This window comes from Amblyraja radiata, chromosome 1 (assembly GCF_010909765.2).
Source record: "Amblyraja radiata isolate CabotCenter1 chromosome 1, sAmbRad1.1.pri, whole genome shotgun sequence".
Lineage (NCBI taxonomy): Eukaryota > Metazoa > Chordata > Chondrichthyes > Rajiformes > Rajidae > Amblyraja > Amblyraja radiata.
This window is the reverse complement of record NC_045956.1, coordinates 66,037,388-66,054,302: the sequence shown is the minus strand read 5'-3', so window position 1 is coordinate 66,054,302 and position 16,915 is coordinate 66,037,388. Positions and strand designations below refer to the sequence as shown.

Genomic DNA, 16,915 nt, shown 5'->3' with positions numbered 1-16,915 from the left:
GGACTTCACCTGAACGGTGCTGGGACTGGGGTCCTGGCAAATCATATAACTAGGGCAGTAGAGAGGTCTTTAAACTAAGTAGCGGGGGGGAGGTATCAAGGGGGGTAATAACGGCAGGGGTAGAGGAAATAGAGCAGGGTATCAGTGGGGAAGCGGAAAGTCAAAATGTGACAGGAGACAGAATGTGTGAAGATAAAGCTCTAGATGTAAAAGGGGCAAAAACGGAAAGGAAGGGTAGTAAAAATCATCTGAAAGTGTTTTATCTAAATGCACGGAGTATTCGTAATAAGATAAATGAATTAACGGTGCAATTAAGTATATATAGTTATGATATCGTGGCCATTACGGAGACATGGCTGCAAGGGGATCAGGACTGGGAGTTAAATATAGAGGGGTACTCGACAATTAGGAAAGATAGACAGGAAAGAAAGGGCGGAGGGGTGGCCCTTTTAATAAGGGAAGGAATAACGGCAATAGAGAGGAAGGATATTGCGTTGAAGGATCAGGATAGTGAAACAGCTTGGGTACAGATAGAGAATAACAAGGGGAAAAAAACACTAGTGGGTGTAATTTATAGACCTCCAAATAGCTGTGACGCTGTTAGTCAGAACATAAATCTGCAAATAGTTGACGCATGTAAAAAGGGAACTGCTGTAATCATGGGGGACTTCAATTTTCATATTAATTGGGCAAACCAAACTGGGCAGGGTAGACTAGAGGAAGAATTTATAGAATGTATTAGAGACGGGTTCCTAGAACAGTATGTCACAGAACCGACAAGGGGGGAGGCAATCTTGGATCTGGTCCTGTGTAATGAAGCAGGATTAATTAAAAATGTCATAGTTAGGGACTCGTTGGGAACAAGTGACCACAATATGGTCGAATTCCATATTCAAATAGAAGGGGAGCAGGTTGAAACTCAGGCTAGGGTGCTTAGTCTAAATAAGGGGGATTATGAAGGTATGAGGACTGAGCTGATCAAAGTTGACTGGGATAGCAGACTCAAGAATAAGACGGTACATGAGCAGTGGTGTACGTTTAAGGGTCTACTGTATAACCTTCAAGAAAAATTTATTCCTATGAAGAAAAAAAGGGGTAAGGGTAAGAACAGTCAGCCATGGCTCAGTAAAACTATAAAGGATAGTATTCGGCTGAAGGCAAGGGCATATAAGGTAGCCAGAGATAGTGGGAGGGTAGAGGATTGGGAAGCATTTAAAGGTCAGCAAAAAATAACTAAGAGATTAATTAAGACGGGGAAAATAGACTATGAAAGGAATTTAGCAAACAACATAAAAACTAATAGTAAGAGTTTTTATAGCTATATAAAAAGAAAAAGGGTGGCTAAGGTGAACGTTGGTCCATTGGAGGGTGAGACTGGAGAGTTGTTGGTGGGGAACATGGAAATGGCAAAGGCATTAAACGAGTATTTTGTATCAGTCTTCACCATAGAAGACACAAAAAATATTCCAACGTTGGATAAACAGGGGGCGGTAGGAATGGAGGAGCTAAATACTATTAAGATCACCAAGGAGGTGGTATTAGGGAAATTAATGAGACTGAAGGAGGATAAATCCCCTGGGCCTGATGGATTACATCCAAGGGTCTTGAGGGAGATAGCGGTGGGGATTGTGGATGCATTGGTGATCATTTTCCAAAACTCCCTGGAGGCAGGAACGGTCCCAGTGGATTGGAAAATGGCCAATGTAACACCTATATTTAAAAAAGGAAGTAAACAGAAAGCGGGTAACTATAGACCGGTTAGTCTAACATCGGTGGTGGGTAAAATGTTAGAGACAATTATTAAAGAAACACTAACGGGGCACTTGGATAAACATGACTTCATCGGACAGAACCAGCATGGTTTTGTGAAGGGGAAGTCCTGTTTAACGAATCTGCTCGAATTCTTTGAGGAAGTAACAACCCGGGTGGATAAAGGGGAACCGGTGGATGTGGTATACTTGGACTTCCAAAAGGCTTTTGACAAGGTGCCACATAAGAGACTATTGCTAAAAATAAAAAAATATGGAATTGGGGGTAATATATTAGCATGGGTAGAGGATTGGCTAACAAATAGGAAGCAGAGAGTGGGGATAAATGGTTCATACTCGGGATGGCAACCGGTAACTAGCGGGGTTCCGCAAGGGTCGGTGCTGGGACCCCAGTTGTTCACAATTTATATAAATGATTTGGAGGAGGGAACCAAGTGTAATATATCAAAATTTGCGGACGATACAAAAATGGGAGGAAAAGTAGGGGATGAGGAGGATAGGAAGAGTCTGCAAAAGGATATAGATAAGCTAGGTGAGTGGGCAACAACTTGGCAGATGAAGTTTAATACTAATAAATGTGAAGTCATTCACTTTGGGGAAAAAAATGATAGGGCAAGTTATTTTCTAAATGAGGAGGAGCTGCGTTGTAATGCAACGCAAAGGGATCTAGGGGTATTAGTACATGAATCACTAAAAGTTAGTATGCAGGTGCAGCAAGCAATCAGGAAGGCCAATGGAGTTTTGGCCTTTATTGCTAGGGGGATTGAGTATAAAAACACGGAGGTCTTGCTGCAGCTGTACACAGTATTAGTGAGACCACATTTGGAATACTGTGTACAGTTCTGGGGTCCATACATAAGAAAGGATGTACTAGCCCTGGAGGCAGTGCAGCGAAGGTTTACAAGATTAATTCCTGCAATGAGGGGATTGACATATGAGGAAAGGTTAAGTAGGCTGGAACTCTACTCTTTGGAGTTTAGAAGAATGAGAGGCGATCTCATTGAAACATATAAGATCGTGAGGGGCCTTGATCGGGTGGATGCACCGAGGATGTTCCCAATGATCGGGGAAACTAGAACTAGGGGACATAGTTGCAGAATAAGGGGGGGCTCTTTTAAAACTGAGATGAGGAAGAACTTCTTCACCCAGAGGGTGGTTAATTTATGGAATTCACTGCCCCAGGGAGCAGTGGAAGCAGAAACTTTAAATATATTTAAGACTAAAATAGATGTTTTTTTAGCTGCCAAGGGGATAAGGGGCTACGGGGAGAGGGCAGGGATATGGACCTAGGTATGGTTAGTATAGTAAGACCTGAGTGATCTCCTGGACAAGTGTCGATCGCCTAGATTGGGGTCGGAGAGGAATTTCCCGGATTTTTTTCCCGAATTGGACCTGGGTTTTTATCCGGTTTTTTGCCTCCCCCAGGAGATCACGAGGTTTTTGGGGTGGAGAGGGGTGATAGCGGTATAAAGGGGAGGGTAGTGTCTTGTGTTCTGTGTCTTGTGTCTACTGTTTGTGGGTAAGTGTGTCTGTTTAGTGTTCAGCCATGAGCGAATGGCGGTGCGGGCTCGACGGACCTGGTGGTCTACTCTCGCACCTACTTTCTATGTTTCTATGTTTCTATGTTTCTATCTCCGAACTTCTCCTTCTCAACACTCCTGCCCTCCCCGCATCTTTAACCCCTGGCACATACTCCGCACACACTGTGAAAGGAACTCTCCCTCCAATTGGTCCCTTGAATTAGTATTGCATTCAATAAGATGACAACTGATTCAACGTCCCGTGTGCTCCCGTTTTTCCCACCATCTCTCCACCTGCCTTCATACTCCATCCCCCACCCATTCAGTAATTAAAAAATGAAGGAGATTTAGAAGCCTTGGGCAAATTGAATTATTACTTATTTTTATTTTTTATTTTTAAGGAGAGAACAATCTGCGCATGCGCGGTTTAAGATTTTTTTTTAGAGCCGCCTGCCTACCTGGAGTAATTACTCATGGCACGTGCCTGACTTCCTCAAATGATTCAGGAAATTCAGCATGTCTCCAATTACTTTTATCAACTTCCACCGATGCACCATAGAAAGCATCCTATCGGGCTACATCAAGGCTTGGTATGTCAACTGTTCTGCCCAAGTGATGGCAATGGCAAGGACTGAAGATATTCCGAATGATATTAGAGATGACACTGATATTAATTTCAGTCAAAAACTGCATATCTGGAAAGCAGAAGTGAGTCTGGAAACAGATGCCATAGTTGAAGAAGATTGAGAAAGGGAAAGTCAGTGGAAATGCCTTTCTGATTTCATTAGGGGCAGCAGGAAAACTGAATAGTCGAGTATCTGCAGTGAATCAGAGTGGGAGTGAGAGTCAGGGCAAAATGTGGAGTAAAAGCAGACGCATAAAGACGAAGAGCCTTCAGAAGCACCACCGTAGACCAATTATTATGTATCACTATTACTAATGTTGTTAATTATAAGAGTTATTAACCTCTATGTCAACTGTGAAACATTGTTGCACCAGACACTGTTGGTCAGAGGAGGATTGTGCTTTCGATAAGGGGAATTATTTTCATAGCTCTGTTCATTTGAAACGCAAAGAATCTTACAGACACAACAGAAATTATACAAGATGCATAGATGCAACTCACGACCATACAGTCCATTTGAATCTCTAGATTCATTGTAGAAATGACCTAAATTGCATTTAACTGCACAATAGGTAACATGTTAATCATACAACACAAAAGAATATTGCTATGTTATATGATTTCTAAGCAATAGTGATCTTTCATCTGCCACTGAACTGTTGAGCCAGTTTACTTCATGGAGAATTGACCCAATCCAGTGGGATAAGTGGTCATCTTCATTACGTGTGATATTAAAATTCAAACAATCAAGTTTTCTACCTTCGATTTAAACCAGCATCTGCAGTTCTTTCCTACACAAGTTTTCCAGCATGTGGGTACCCAATTTCCTGCGTATGAGCTGGACAAAATTCCATTCCTAACCTCACATTCCTATATTTGAGAGCTCCACGGTTTGACGACTCAAAAGATAATTAAAAGCAGAAGCGTGTATACAAGTTATTAATCAGTACAGAGGTGCATGCGGCCTGCTTTTAGTGCCAAGGTTTCTCTCAGCCAAATGAAACAGAGGCAAAAGAAAAAAAAGAACCATTGAGAAACAAAATCCTTTTTTTCTCCTTTCATGTCATAAACAGTGAGCCACTGATGCTTTAGAATCAGTTCATGGCCATTTCTGGCAGGAGTAGCAAAGTTCACAAATAAATGTTTATTCAAGGTAAAAGGTAATCAACCTATTTTGAAGTTTCATTTGTGTTTCTGAAAATGTTCTATTGTGTCCACATTTCAGAAAGCCTTTGTACAGAATACACTGAATGAGGTCATCTAACATAATGCAAACAAATAATGTTTGAAAGAAAATCAAGGTCAGACCATTACATCCATTGAAGTACTATTCTTACCTTCACATCGTTAACATTCATCCTTGTTCCTTCTTTCCCCACAAATATGTCATCAATATCCACAAGAATGTATCTTTCCAAGGAGAGCGACAACTTTTTCCCTGTGAGGAAAGCGATCGCATCCACAAAAATAAGTTTGTGCAGCCAAAAGTTTACGTTGTTCCCGAACAGGATTCGCTGAATGCCATCTAACAGCCCCAGATCCTGAACCACAGTGGCATGGAGAACTTCGTCAGTGATGTGGTGAGGAATGCTCTCAGTCAATCTTGGTTTGGCGAGCAACACCGGCTGGTAAGTAGAGTGATTGAACTGGAACACAGTCCAGTCCTCGCCTGGCAGTGGGCCTCTCTCGATTTCTTTAGCTTTGGTGATGCGCAGCAGAGGAGATCGTGGGTTGATACAGCAATCCTTCAGAGCAAGGTTGGTGTGCAGGTTCAGTGGGAAACCCTTCAATTGTGAGCTCAGTACACTATTCTCATTGGCTTTGTGAAATCCTATAATGCCAACATTATACTCCATACAGTATTTATCGAGCAGTTCTCTATTCCACGAGTCCATATTCACATATTTTAAAATATTTTCATATATAACAAGTGCATATCTTCCTCTGTCCTTGTTTGTTAAAGCTGGCATGTCCCCTTTGCCAGGGGCAATTTCAGTGTGGTGTTTAAAATGGCTCGACTCCAATATTGCCACAATCTCCTGTCCAAGCTGTGAATATTGAGTCTCAACAAATACCAGAACCATCGGGTCTGCTCTGGACGTGTCAATCGGTTTTGCAATCTTCATTTCAAATGATCTGTACGGTAAATGTTTTGGATCTCCACAATCTTGTTCCGGGGTGGGTTTAGAAAGTTCCAGTTCTTGTTTGTAACCAGTATAAAGGTAATACGCTGATATAATAACACTCACCATGCAAAAGGCAGCCAGCAAGAACACCATCCTCCGCAAATGCCGAGGAAACCTCATGAAAAAATTCATGATTTGAGGGGAATCTTTTTCTGCCTTTCTTCCCTTCTACGAGTCGACAGTCAGCTGAATACAAACAATGTCTGCCCATAGACCGCTGCAGCTCATGTAACCATTGCAGAAACAATTACTGATACTCTTCAACAAAGCTGGCAGGTTAAGGCAATTGGCACAACTCTCTTCTGGGTCTTTGCAAGTGTTTACACGGTCGATCGTTGGTCAATTTCTCCTGAAGTCGGACGCGGTTCCATCTTCACATGAAGTCGCACAAAACCTGGGGAGATCGTCCTTCACTGCTGGCGATAACTATCAGAAATTTCCATCAAACAGATCTAATCTGCAGAAAAAACAATCAAAAAAAGCCCAACTTGTTATACAGACAAGCTGTTTTAATAAAGCACCAGTATTTCATGTGGTCCCGCACAACCAATTATCAGCCATCAAAAACATATTAAACAAACTTATTCTTCTCTCAATGTGCTGAATGGATTATTTTAAATGTCAATTTAGCTCTGCAAATGGTGCTTGACCATCTGTTTTCCAGAAATCGTTCCATTTTTCTTTTTTTAAAAGAGAAATAACACCATCTCTTATCTTAATGATGAAAGCATTTCCATTAAAACTAAATCCTTTCAACTTTTTCACTCACTAAATAAAAGAAAAACGTAAATTGATTTTGCTTTTGCTTTTCCTCGACATATTTAATGATCATAGCATGATAGAAATCCAAGGTCAATCTGAGGGTGAGAGACTTGGGTCGGAAACAAATTTCCTGAATTTAGTGAAATGAAATTATGATGGTCTGAAATCAGATTTGGCTGATATGGACTGGGGAAATAGATTAAAGGATAAGATGATAGTGAAGCAGTGACAGACACTAATAGAGATGTTTCATGAGTCTCAGTAAATTTACATTGTAACGGGGAAAATAAGAGGTTCCACAAGAAGAAGGCAGCATTTGTGACTAACTAAGGAAGTTAAACATATTTTAAGTTAAACATAAACTATAACATATTTAGAAAAGGGCATACAATACTCTAAAGAGTTGTCATAAGTTACAGGGTTGGTTAACTCAGAATCCAGCAAACAATGACCAAAAATTATATACAAGTAGAGGCAGGTGACAGAGGAAATATGTAGGAAGGAACGGCAGATGCTGGTTTAAGCCAAAGATAGACACAAATAGATGGAGTAACTGGAAGAAGGGTCTCGACCCGAAACGTCACCCATTCTTTCTCTCCAGAGATGCTGCCTGTCCCGCTGAGTTACTACAGCACTTTGTGTCTATTTTCAGGTGACAGAGGAGTCAAGAGTCAAGTCAAGTCAGAGTACTCAAGCCAAGTGCACCAACAACGGAACAGTGGAATTCTTACTCGCAGCAGCAAAACAGTGTGAGAGTCTTCTGGCAAATAATAAAAGCACCAGCAGTAAGAGTTTCTGTCACACAAAAAGAGGTAAGCTAAAGTAAACACTGGTCCCTTAAAGGCTGAGGCTAGGGAATTAATAATGGGAAATAGAGAAATGGGAAAGACTAAATAATTCTTCTGCATCAGTCTTCAAGCACTAAATGCTAAATCTCAATACAATAGATGATCACAGTGCTACAGTGGAGTCAGGGAGTTAAAATAACCTATTTCACAAAACAAATATATTGGGTACACAACTGGGACTACTGAAAGACACCCCCCCTGGACATGATAGCCTGCATTGCAGAGTCTCAGTGGGAGTGGCTGCATGAACGGTGTATGCTTTGGTTGTTCGCTATCAAATTTCCCTGCATTCTGGAGAGATCCCAGAGGTTATGAAAACTGCAAATGTAACACCATTAGTTAAGAAAAGAAAGCAGGAGAAAGCAAGAAACTATAACATTGTAAAATAATAGACAATGATCCCAATCCATTAATCCACGAGAGTGGCAACACAGATAGAGTGGCGAAGAAGGCATATGGCTTGCTTGCCCTCATAGGTTGGCACTCTATGAGTTGGGAAGTTATGTTACAATATTACAATACACTGCACTTGGTTTACCCAGTGCAGTTTGGGTCATCACGCCAAAGGAAGGATGTGATTGTGCTGGAGAAAATTCACCAGAATAGACACAAAAAGCTGGAGTAACTCAGTGAGTCAGACAGCATGGACTGACAGGAATAGGTGATGTTTCTGGTCGAGACTCTTTTTCAGACTGAGAGTCAGGGGAAAGGGAAACAAGAGATATAGACAATGATGTAGAGAGATATAGAACAATGAATGAAAGATATGCAAAAAAGTAACAATGATAAAGGAGGCAGGCCATTGTTAGGTGTGGCCTTGGTGAAAATGAGTTACACACAATGAGACTCAACAAGTATAACTACTTGGGTGGGGGAGGGACAGAGAGAGAGGGTTGCAAGGACTACTTGAAGTTAGAAAAATCAATATTCAAATCAAGGGTAAGCTGCCCAAGCAAAATATGAGATGCTGTTGCTCCAATTTGCATTCGGCCTCACTCTGATGAGGCCCAGGACAGAAATGGATGAGGCCCAAGACAGAAAGGTCAGTGTGGGAATGGGAAGGGGAATTAAAGTGTTTGGCAATCGGGAGATCTGGTAGGGCCAGGCGGACTGAGTGAAGGTGTTCAGCGAAATGATTGCCCAGTCTACATTTGGTCTCACCGATGTATAGCGGATCTTGAACAGCGGTTACATTAGATGAGGTTGGAGCAGGTGCAAGTGATTGTCTGCCTTGCCTGAAAGGACTGTCAGGGTCCCTGGACAAAATTTTACGGCACTGGCGTGGTCCCCGCAGGAGTTCTGTGTACAGGTTTGATGTCTGTATATAAGAAGGGTGGTGATTGAATTATAGGCATTGCAGAGAAGTTTTACTAGATGGATTCTTCCATAGAGGAGTGGATACATGAAGAAAGCTTGAGCAGATTGGCCTTAAACTCTGAAGAAGGGTCTCAACCCAAAATATCTGTCCATTCCTTCCACAGATGCTTCCTGACCCCTGAGTTATTCTAGCACTTTGTTTTTTGGGCTTAAACTTGTTGAAATATTAAAGAATGAAAAGTGATCTAATTCCAACATATAGGATTTGGGAGGAGGGAGGGGAATAGATATGATGGAGGTTGAAATGTTTTCCCTGTTGTGGTATCTAGAATTAAGGCATTTAGTTTTAACATAAAGGATTGCCCATATCAGAGGGAGATGATGAGAATTTTTTTATCTCAGTTTCATGAATGTTTGAAATTCTGCACTCCGGAGAGCTGCGGATGAGGAGGAGGCACTGAATATATTCAAGGTGGAGACAGGCAGACATCTATACTGCAGGGCACTAAAGGGCCATAGGCACACAGCAGCAGTGTTTTCAAGGTCAAGATTAGATCAGTCATGATCTTACTGACTGTCGGAGCAGGCTTGAGAGGCCAACTGGCCTGTGTGTGTGTTCTTCAGCACAGAGCAACTAACATCAGATTTGAGTTAAATAAAAACAACGTGTCAAGCTGTGACAAGTATGATAGTTCACCGACTAAAGCTTTCAAGAATATAATTAGTTTCACCTATGTCCAGAAATATTCTGACACTTTTAGATTGAATATCTTAAGATGATACCTCTGTGCTATATTGCAAAAAAGATCCACGCAGATATGGAGAGTCTTGGGGGGTGGGGTTGGAAGGGGTGGGGGGGGGGGGGGGGGGGGGGTAGGTTAAATCACATAAGAGAAACACCGAGAAAATGACTAGTTGAGAGATGGGGCAATAGAGCTGCAATGAATTTAAATGTTGCATGTATATTTTTCACCTCTTTCTGAATTAACCAATGTTTATTTTACAAGGCAAATTATGAGCTAGAACTTCCTTTCCGCTTTTTGTGGGACACCACCCCTACTACTCCCTCCACTGTCATCAAACCTCAAGTGCTCAGCACTTGCCACAGGAACACAGAAGCTGCCTTTTGTGTATATGCCTCCATGGAAACAAATGCTTTTCAGAGCCATGACGTTATAGAGAGATACAGCATGGAAGCAGGTCCTTCAGCCCATCTATTCCATGGCAAGGAGCAAATATCCATTAACGCTTATCCAACATGAATCCTATGACCCCCGGTCCTAGACTTTCCCACTAGTGGAAACATCCTCTCTACATCCACTCTATCCAAGCCGTTCACCATTCTTCGCTTCACTTTCTCATTAAAACACAAATTTCTACCAGTCATCTACACACTAGGGGCAATTTACAGTGACCAACTGACCTACAATAAATAAGCACATGTCTTTGATTCATTGGCAGTCTGTTTTGTGGATGTGTTGGTGTTGATGCAATGGGATTAAGCTGTTTGGTATTGAGGGGGCTACTGTTTTGATTTAGCAGTTTAGTTCACAAAATGAACACACCGAAGTACAGCATTTATCTTCATTTAGGGACGCGAAACATACATTACACAGAAACCACATATAACAGTTCCAAAGGATATCATACAATTAACAAATAATAAGATATAGATTTTTGGTAATCTCAATGGAGAATACACTGTTGACAATATTTTTCTTTCTCACAATGTGTTTTGTGACAAACATTTTGATTTCTACAGAAAGTACTGAAGATATGAAATTGCCAAGAGCAACCATGCTAAACATGATTTCAATCAGACTGTGATAGAAGAGTAATAAGTTTATCTGGCAAGCATGAGATTGTAGAAAATCCACATTTCAGCTTTCTACAAAGCATCAGGTTCATGCAGCATTTTAATTAGACTATCTGAGACTGAGGCACACATCTGTCTGCTTCATCTCCAAATTTCCATTACCATTTTCAGTAAACGACCATTTTTTCCAATAGCCTGAAGAAAGTCAGAGTTTTAATTTATATGTGTAGAACATAGTGCATTCAAAAATGCTGGAAACAGCTTTCCTTTTATAATTGAAAACCTAACATACTGCTGACTTGGCCAACCAAGCTAAATATTTCTCCTCATAATAATTTAAGAGCAAACTGCTGCTACCATTCAGTTCAAGTACCAAGCTCCACATTAATAGTTATCCTTAAATGTAAGTTAGAGTGAAACAGATACGTTGTTGAGGAAAGGCAGGTCAGATCTAATAACACATCAAATCCTATGAAACATGTTCACTCAAGAGTCATTGGGCAAACCCTCATCTGAAGGCTTTATGCAACAAGGTTATGAAAACTATTACAATGAATGTATTAATAATAATGTTACCTATTCTCCAGTTAAGGGTTGCTAGGAAAGGATGCTGCTTTAAATGAATGCAATGTAAAATTTTAGACTGCTGACTTCTCTGCCTGTATTTTCCATATGTACCTTTCCCTGTTTGAGGCGTTTGGTCAACAGGTCACAAAGAAAGGGTGCAGTTCAGTACAGACCTCTAATTGGTGCTCAATAAATTAGATTTTGTTTGACTTTAGGTTCCACAATAAAGATGCAGGGGAGGTTGTTAAAAGATTGCTATATTTATTTAACTTCTCTTATCTCCGTTAGTGCCAAAGTGACTGTTTTTTTCCCCTCAATTACATGTGGTTTACGTTTTCATTTGTGGACACTTCCTGTGGCCAGGAACTGTAGCGACTGACAGCAGAATGTGCAATCATTTACAATTTGGTCTGGATAAGGTGGCAGCCAAGGACAGATATTGTTACATTGGCTCAGTTCCAAGCTGCTAGGTTTCATGGGAATAACTAGTGATAGAAACATAGAAACTTAGAAAATATTCAATATGATCATCGCTGATCATCCAACTCGGTATCCCGTACCTGCCTTCTCTCCATCCCTTTAGCCACAAGGGCCACATCTAACTCCCTCTTAAATATAAATATAGCCAATGAACTGGCCTCAACTACTTTCTGCGGCAGATAATTCCACAGATTCACCACTCTCTGTATGAAAAAAAAATTCTCATCTCGGTCCTAAAAGACTTCCCCCTTATCCTTAAAACTTCCCCCTTATCCTTAAAACTTTGGCTTACATGGATTTAACAATCTTACGGGGAATAAGTGCCTGAAAATGGACACAGGGAATTAAACATGGTTAACCTGCACAGTATTCACCCATGATTGGCAGAATGCACGTATTGCAATGCCTGGTGTTACAATGATTGTCACATGAAGGTGATGAGAACCAGGGAGCAGGGCAGCACATTCAGGAGTCACCTTTGTTAACTGTAGACAGCACTCTACTTAAAGTTAGCCTGCACAATTTAGAGAGGAGATGAATTTTGGTTTCAACAACGGATGGGAGTGAAAATAGCAATAAATGCAACTTGGCCAAAGAAATGTGCCACAAATCAGGAGAGAGCAGCTGCTACACTTTTCTACTGCTGCATTTGACACCTTACTGGAAGTGAAAAGGAATCGTTATGTGGTGAGTACCTATCAATCACTGTGTTCTAAGGTATACAGCAGTTAACGAATGGGGCTGGCTTAGAAGGGGAATAGCTGGAGCCATTCCCTGAAGACATGAATGCAAGTTTCTATAAACTCGTGTTTTTAGATGATTTATCCCACCATTTACTCAATGCAGTGCCACTGCTTCCCTCATTTACCAACAATCATCATCAGAACTCATAGCTGACATTCAGGTGCTACAGTGCTGCCTCATATACTGGGACTGCTTCGATTTTCACTCCTCATTTCATAAACTGCACACATAGCTATTATAATACACCATGTCGGCACTCCCTGACACTGACGACTAAATGCCATTATCTCCTGCAGCAAAAAGTAGCATATATGCACCACCAATAACAGCAGATAACTGTCAAGAACACTTTCGCTTTAGCTCCTGGAAGAGATAGTATTAACCATAAATGGAGCTTCCTAGACTGAGATTGTGGCCAATAGCAGGACGTAAACTATGAAACCAACAGTAATATATATCTTATCTTCATCTTCAGTAACTGTTCTCCATCATTGTCCATTTTCTTCTGATTTACAAGCTGTAAATGATGAATGCTTCCACTTCTTACATTGCCCCGTCCCTTCTCAACTTGATTTTGTGTTATTCTCCTTTCAGATAGTCATGGAACTGTGACTTGACCTTACAAGAGTGACATCAAAGACCCACAATTGTGAGCAAATTTTGTCCCCATATCTAAGGAAGGATGTGCTGGCTCTGGAGAGTGGAGGTTTACAAGAATGATTCCAAGAATGAGTGGGTTAGCATACGATGAGCGTTTGACAGCACTGGGCCTCTACTCGGTGGAGTTTAGAAGGTTGAGGGGGGAACTCATTAAAACTTACCGAATAATGAAAGGCATAGATAGAATGGGTGTAAAAAGGATGTTTCCACTGGTGGGAGAGTCTAGGACCAGAGGTCATAGCCTCAGTATTAAAGGGCGCTCTTTTAGAAAGGAGGTGAGGAGGAACTTCATTAGTCAGAGGGTAGTTAATCTGTGGAACTTATTGCCACAGAGGGCTGTCAGTGGATATTTTTAAGGCAGAGATAGACAAATTCTTGATTGGAACGGGTGTCAAGGGTTATGAAGAGAAGGCAGGAAATTGGGATTAGGAGCAGAGATCAGCCATGGTTGAATGGCGGAGTTGACTCAATGGGCCCAATGGGCCTAATTCTACTCCTATAACCTGTGAACTCACAATCCCTGATATGTGCCAGCTCACAGTGTAACGTGATGATTTATCAACTGTATTGTTTGCAGCCACCAGTGGATATACAAGCACTCTATGACAAGACTCTGGAATGGGAACTATTCCTGTTGTACAGAGTGGCTAGTAGATTGTCTATGTAATGAACCATTTCCAAACTTAATAATTCAATAGATTAAGATAAATAAGATAAATCTAATACAGACTATGATATTAACACCATCCTGGCAATGAGGACTTGGTTCATTACAGAAGTGGATCAACCTCGGTGCAAGAATTGGTCCTGTTGGTGATTTTCAAGCTTTGACTGGTTGTGCAACCTAGTGGTTCCGACATCACAGATCATTGGCAAGAGGCAATGACTAATAGGTGGGCCAACAAAGACACTGGCAGTCTGCGCAGTGTCAGATAGTAATAGGTGGGCCAACAAAGACACTGGCAGTCTGTGCAATGTCAGTTAGTACAGCTACAGTACAGGAGGAATCAGGGAGGAGACTGGTAAGATAGCCAACTATTTTTCAGTGTGTGATAACAATGTTGGAGCAGAATGAAACACTCCGGCTACAAGCCAGTTCAACAGGCAAATTATATTGCAAATTCCATGTAAGAATGGAAAATACTTAGGCATTATACCAAATGTTCAAGAAGGAAATGCTTCTTGCTGGCTGAGCCAGGCTCAGAAGCTTGTCAGAGAGGCATTGGAAACTGCAGATGTTGGAATGTTGAGCAAAACACAAAGTGCCAGAAGAACTCAGTGGGTCAGGCAGCATCCGTGGAGGGAATGGAAGGTGAAGTTTTGGGTCGGGACCCATTGTCAGACTGATCCAGAAGCATATCAACAGTCCGCAATCATTTGTCCCTCAAATGCTTCAGATGGTGCTCCTTTTGACAATAGTTCAGAAGTTAGATGAGTATCATGATGAAAATTGCTTAAAGTTATCAAGTTGGTACAAGATAACAAAATTTGGGTGAAATTGTCAGTAACAATGTGATGGCATTCAGAATGTTATTGCAGCTTTGTAATTATAAATTATTTGAATTGTGAGAGATTTGCACACGGACTGCACCAGATTCAAAAGACTTATAACATTGCTAAATAACTTGGTGTGGCTGAGGAGTATGAAAACTACTTTTGCCTGGCCCCAGTTCCAGCTGCAATGGCGTCTTACAGCTCAAGAGCAATACCTCAATCTGAAGCAATTTCAATCCGAAAAAGGGTTCCGACCCGAAATGTTACCTATCCACATCCTCCAGAGATGCTTTGTGACCCGCTGAGTTCCTCCTGCACTTGTTATTTTTCTTGAGAAAATACTCAATACTGTGTGGCTCATCAGGAAGCACATTAGCCACTTAGTGATTATATGCTTTTTTAAGAATGCTTGGTGTTTTGGTAGAATAGAAATGGGTACCTTGCAATTATGTCCAAAACATAAGGAGACAAGTCAAGGCAACACTAACACTATAAACTGGATACAAAGAGAAAGAGTCCATTAGAGAATAGCGTGTGCATCGAAAGTTCAAAGGGAGCTTTGACTTTACAGCACTTATTGCTGTGGGTGGAAAGAATTATCAGTAATCAGACTTCAAGATTATGGTCCAGAAAAATGGTTAACCAGTCTCAGTGAGAAATGATGCAGCAGCAACCTTTCAGCCATGGTAAGTGATGTTTATGAAGATGTCTCGTCATTTATCTCCAGCAAAACAGACATTTCCACTAACACTCAAGAGCAGCAGTGGATATACTTGGCAAGGTACAATTTGTTGTGTTGTATCAAGGTCAACAGTAAAGCTACCGGTGGTAGCAGTAATTAACACAAGATGCCAAACCCTCACAGGAAATAACTGACAGGAGTACTAAGAAAACATTGTGTAGATATACTAGGTGCACAATTTTACACTTCAGGATCAGAGTCCAAAGCAATCTCACTGTCCGAGCAAGAAGATGTGTCAAAGGATACAACACCCAAAACAATAAAGGATAGAAACATAGAAACATAGAAAATAGGTGCAGGAGTAGGCCATTCGGCCCTTCGAGCCTGCACCGCCATTCAATATGATCATGGCTGATCATCCAACTCAGTATCCTGTACCTGCCTTCTCTCCATACCCCCTGATCCCTTTAGCCACAAGGGCCACATCTAACTCCCTCTTAAATATAGCCAATGAACTGGCCTCAACTACCTTCTGTGGCAGAGAATTCCAGAGATTCACCACTCTCTGTGTGAAAAATGTTTTTCTCATCTCGGTCCTAAAAGATTTCCCCCTTATCCTTAAACTGTGACCCCTTGTTCTGGACTTCCCCAACATCGGGAACAATCTTCCTGCATCTAGCCTGTCCAACCCCTTAAGAATTTTGTAAGTTTCTATAGGATCCCCCCTCAATCTTCTAAATTCTAACGAGTACAAGCCGTGTCTATCCAGTCTCTCGTCATGTGAAAGTCCTGACATCCCAGGAATCAGTCTGGTGAACCTTCTCTGTACTCCCTCTATGGCAAGAATGTCTTTCCTCAGATTAGGAGACCAAAACTGTACGCAATACTCCAGGTTTGGTCTCACCAAGACCCTGTACAACTGCAGTAGACCCTCCCTGCTCCTATACTCAAATCCTTTTGCTATGAATGTCAACATACCATTCACTTTCTTCACTGCCTGCTGCATGGATACGATGGCAAGAACTCAGCAAGATAATAACCAAAAGATCAGAAAGCAGTAACTAGGTCAAAATGACAAAGAACCATTAGTTATACAAACATATTCCACCGGAGCAGCAAAGGCCACTCTGGGATGGATGTGCTTGAGAGGCGTATGAGGCACAAGGTGCAGGTCATCCTGAAAAACCCCGGGCATCCCCTCAGCGTAGTTCTGGAGAGTCAAAAGAGCACTCGGAACAACAACCGGCTCCTCTCCCTGCCCTGTAGAACGGAGCGGTTCAGGAGATCCTTCACCCCTGCAGCCATTAGATTTTATAATTCGGACCGCTAGGCTGTAGGGGGATGCATTTTGCAATTTTTAATTTTTAATTGTTAATTATTGGTCTTTTAAAGTATTTATTGCTCTCAGGTAGTGTCCACATTGTATTCTATGTATTTTCTGTCTG

The 16,915-nt window shown here is 41.4% G+C and overlaps 1 protein-coding gene across 4 annotated transcripts in view; it reads right to left on the bottom strand.

Annotated features, from left to right (window-relative positions):
• ndst3 (N-deacetylase and N-sulfotransferase 3) overlaps positions 1 to 16,915 on the bottom strand; it is an 873,812-nt gene that overhangs the window by 265,589 nt on the left and 591,308 nt on the right. For all 4 annotated transcript variants that reach the window (XM_033023461.1, XM_033023463.1, XM_033023460.1 and 1 more), the window contains one exon: positions 5,252 to 6,557. In XM_033023461.1, coding sequence (XP_032879352.1) covers positions 5,252 to 6,232 — 981 coding nt within the window. In that variant the 5' untranslated portion in view covers positions 6,233 to 6,557. The remainder of the gene's footprint in view (positions 1 to 5,251; positions 6,558 to 16,915) is intronic.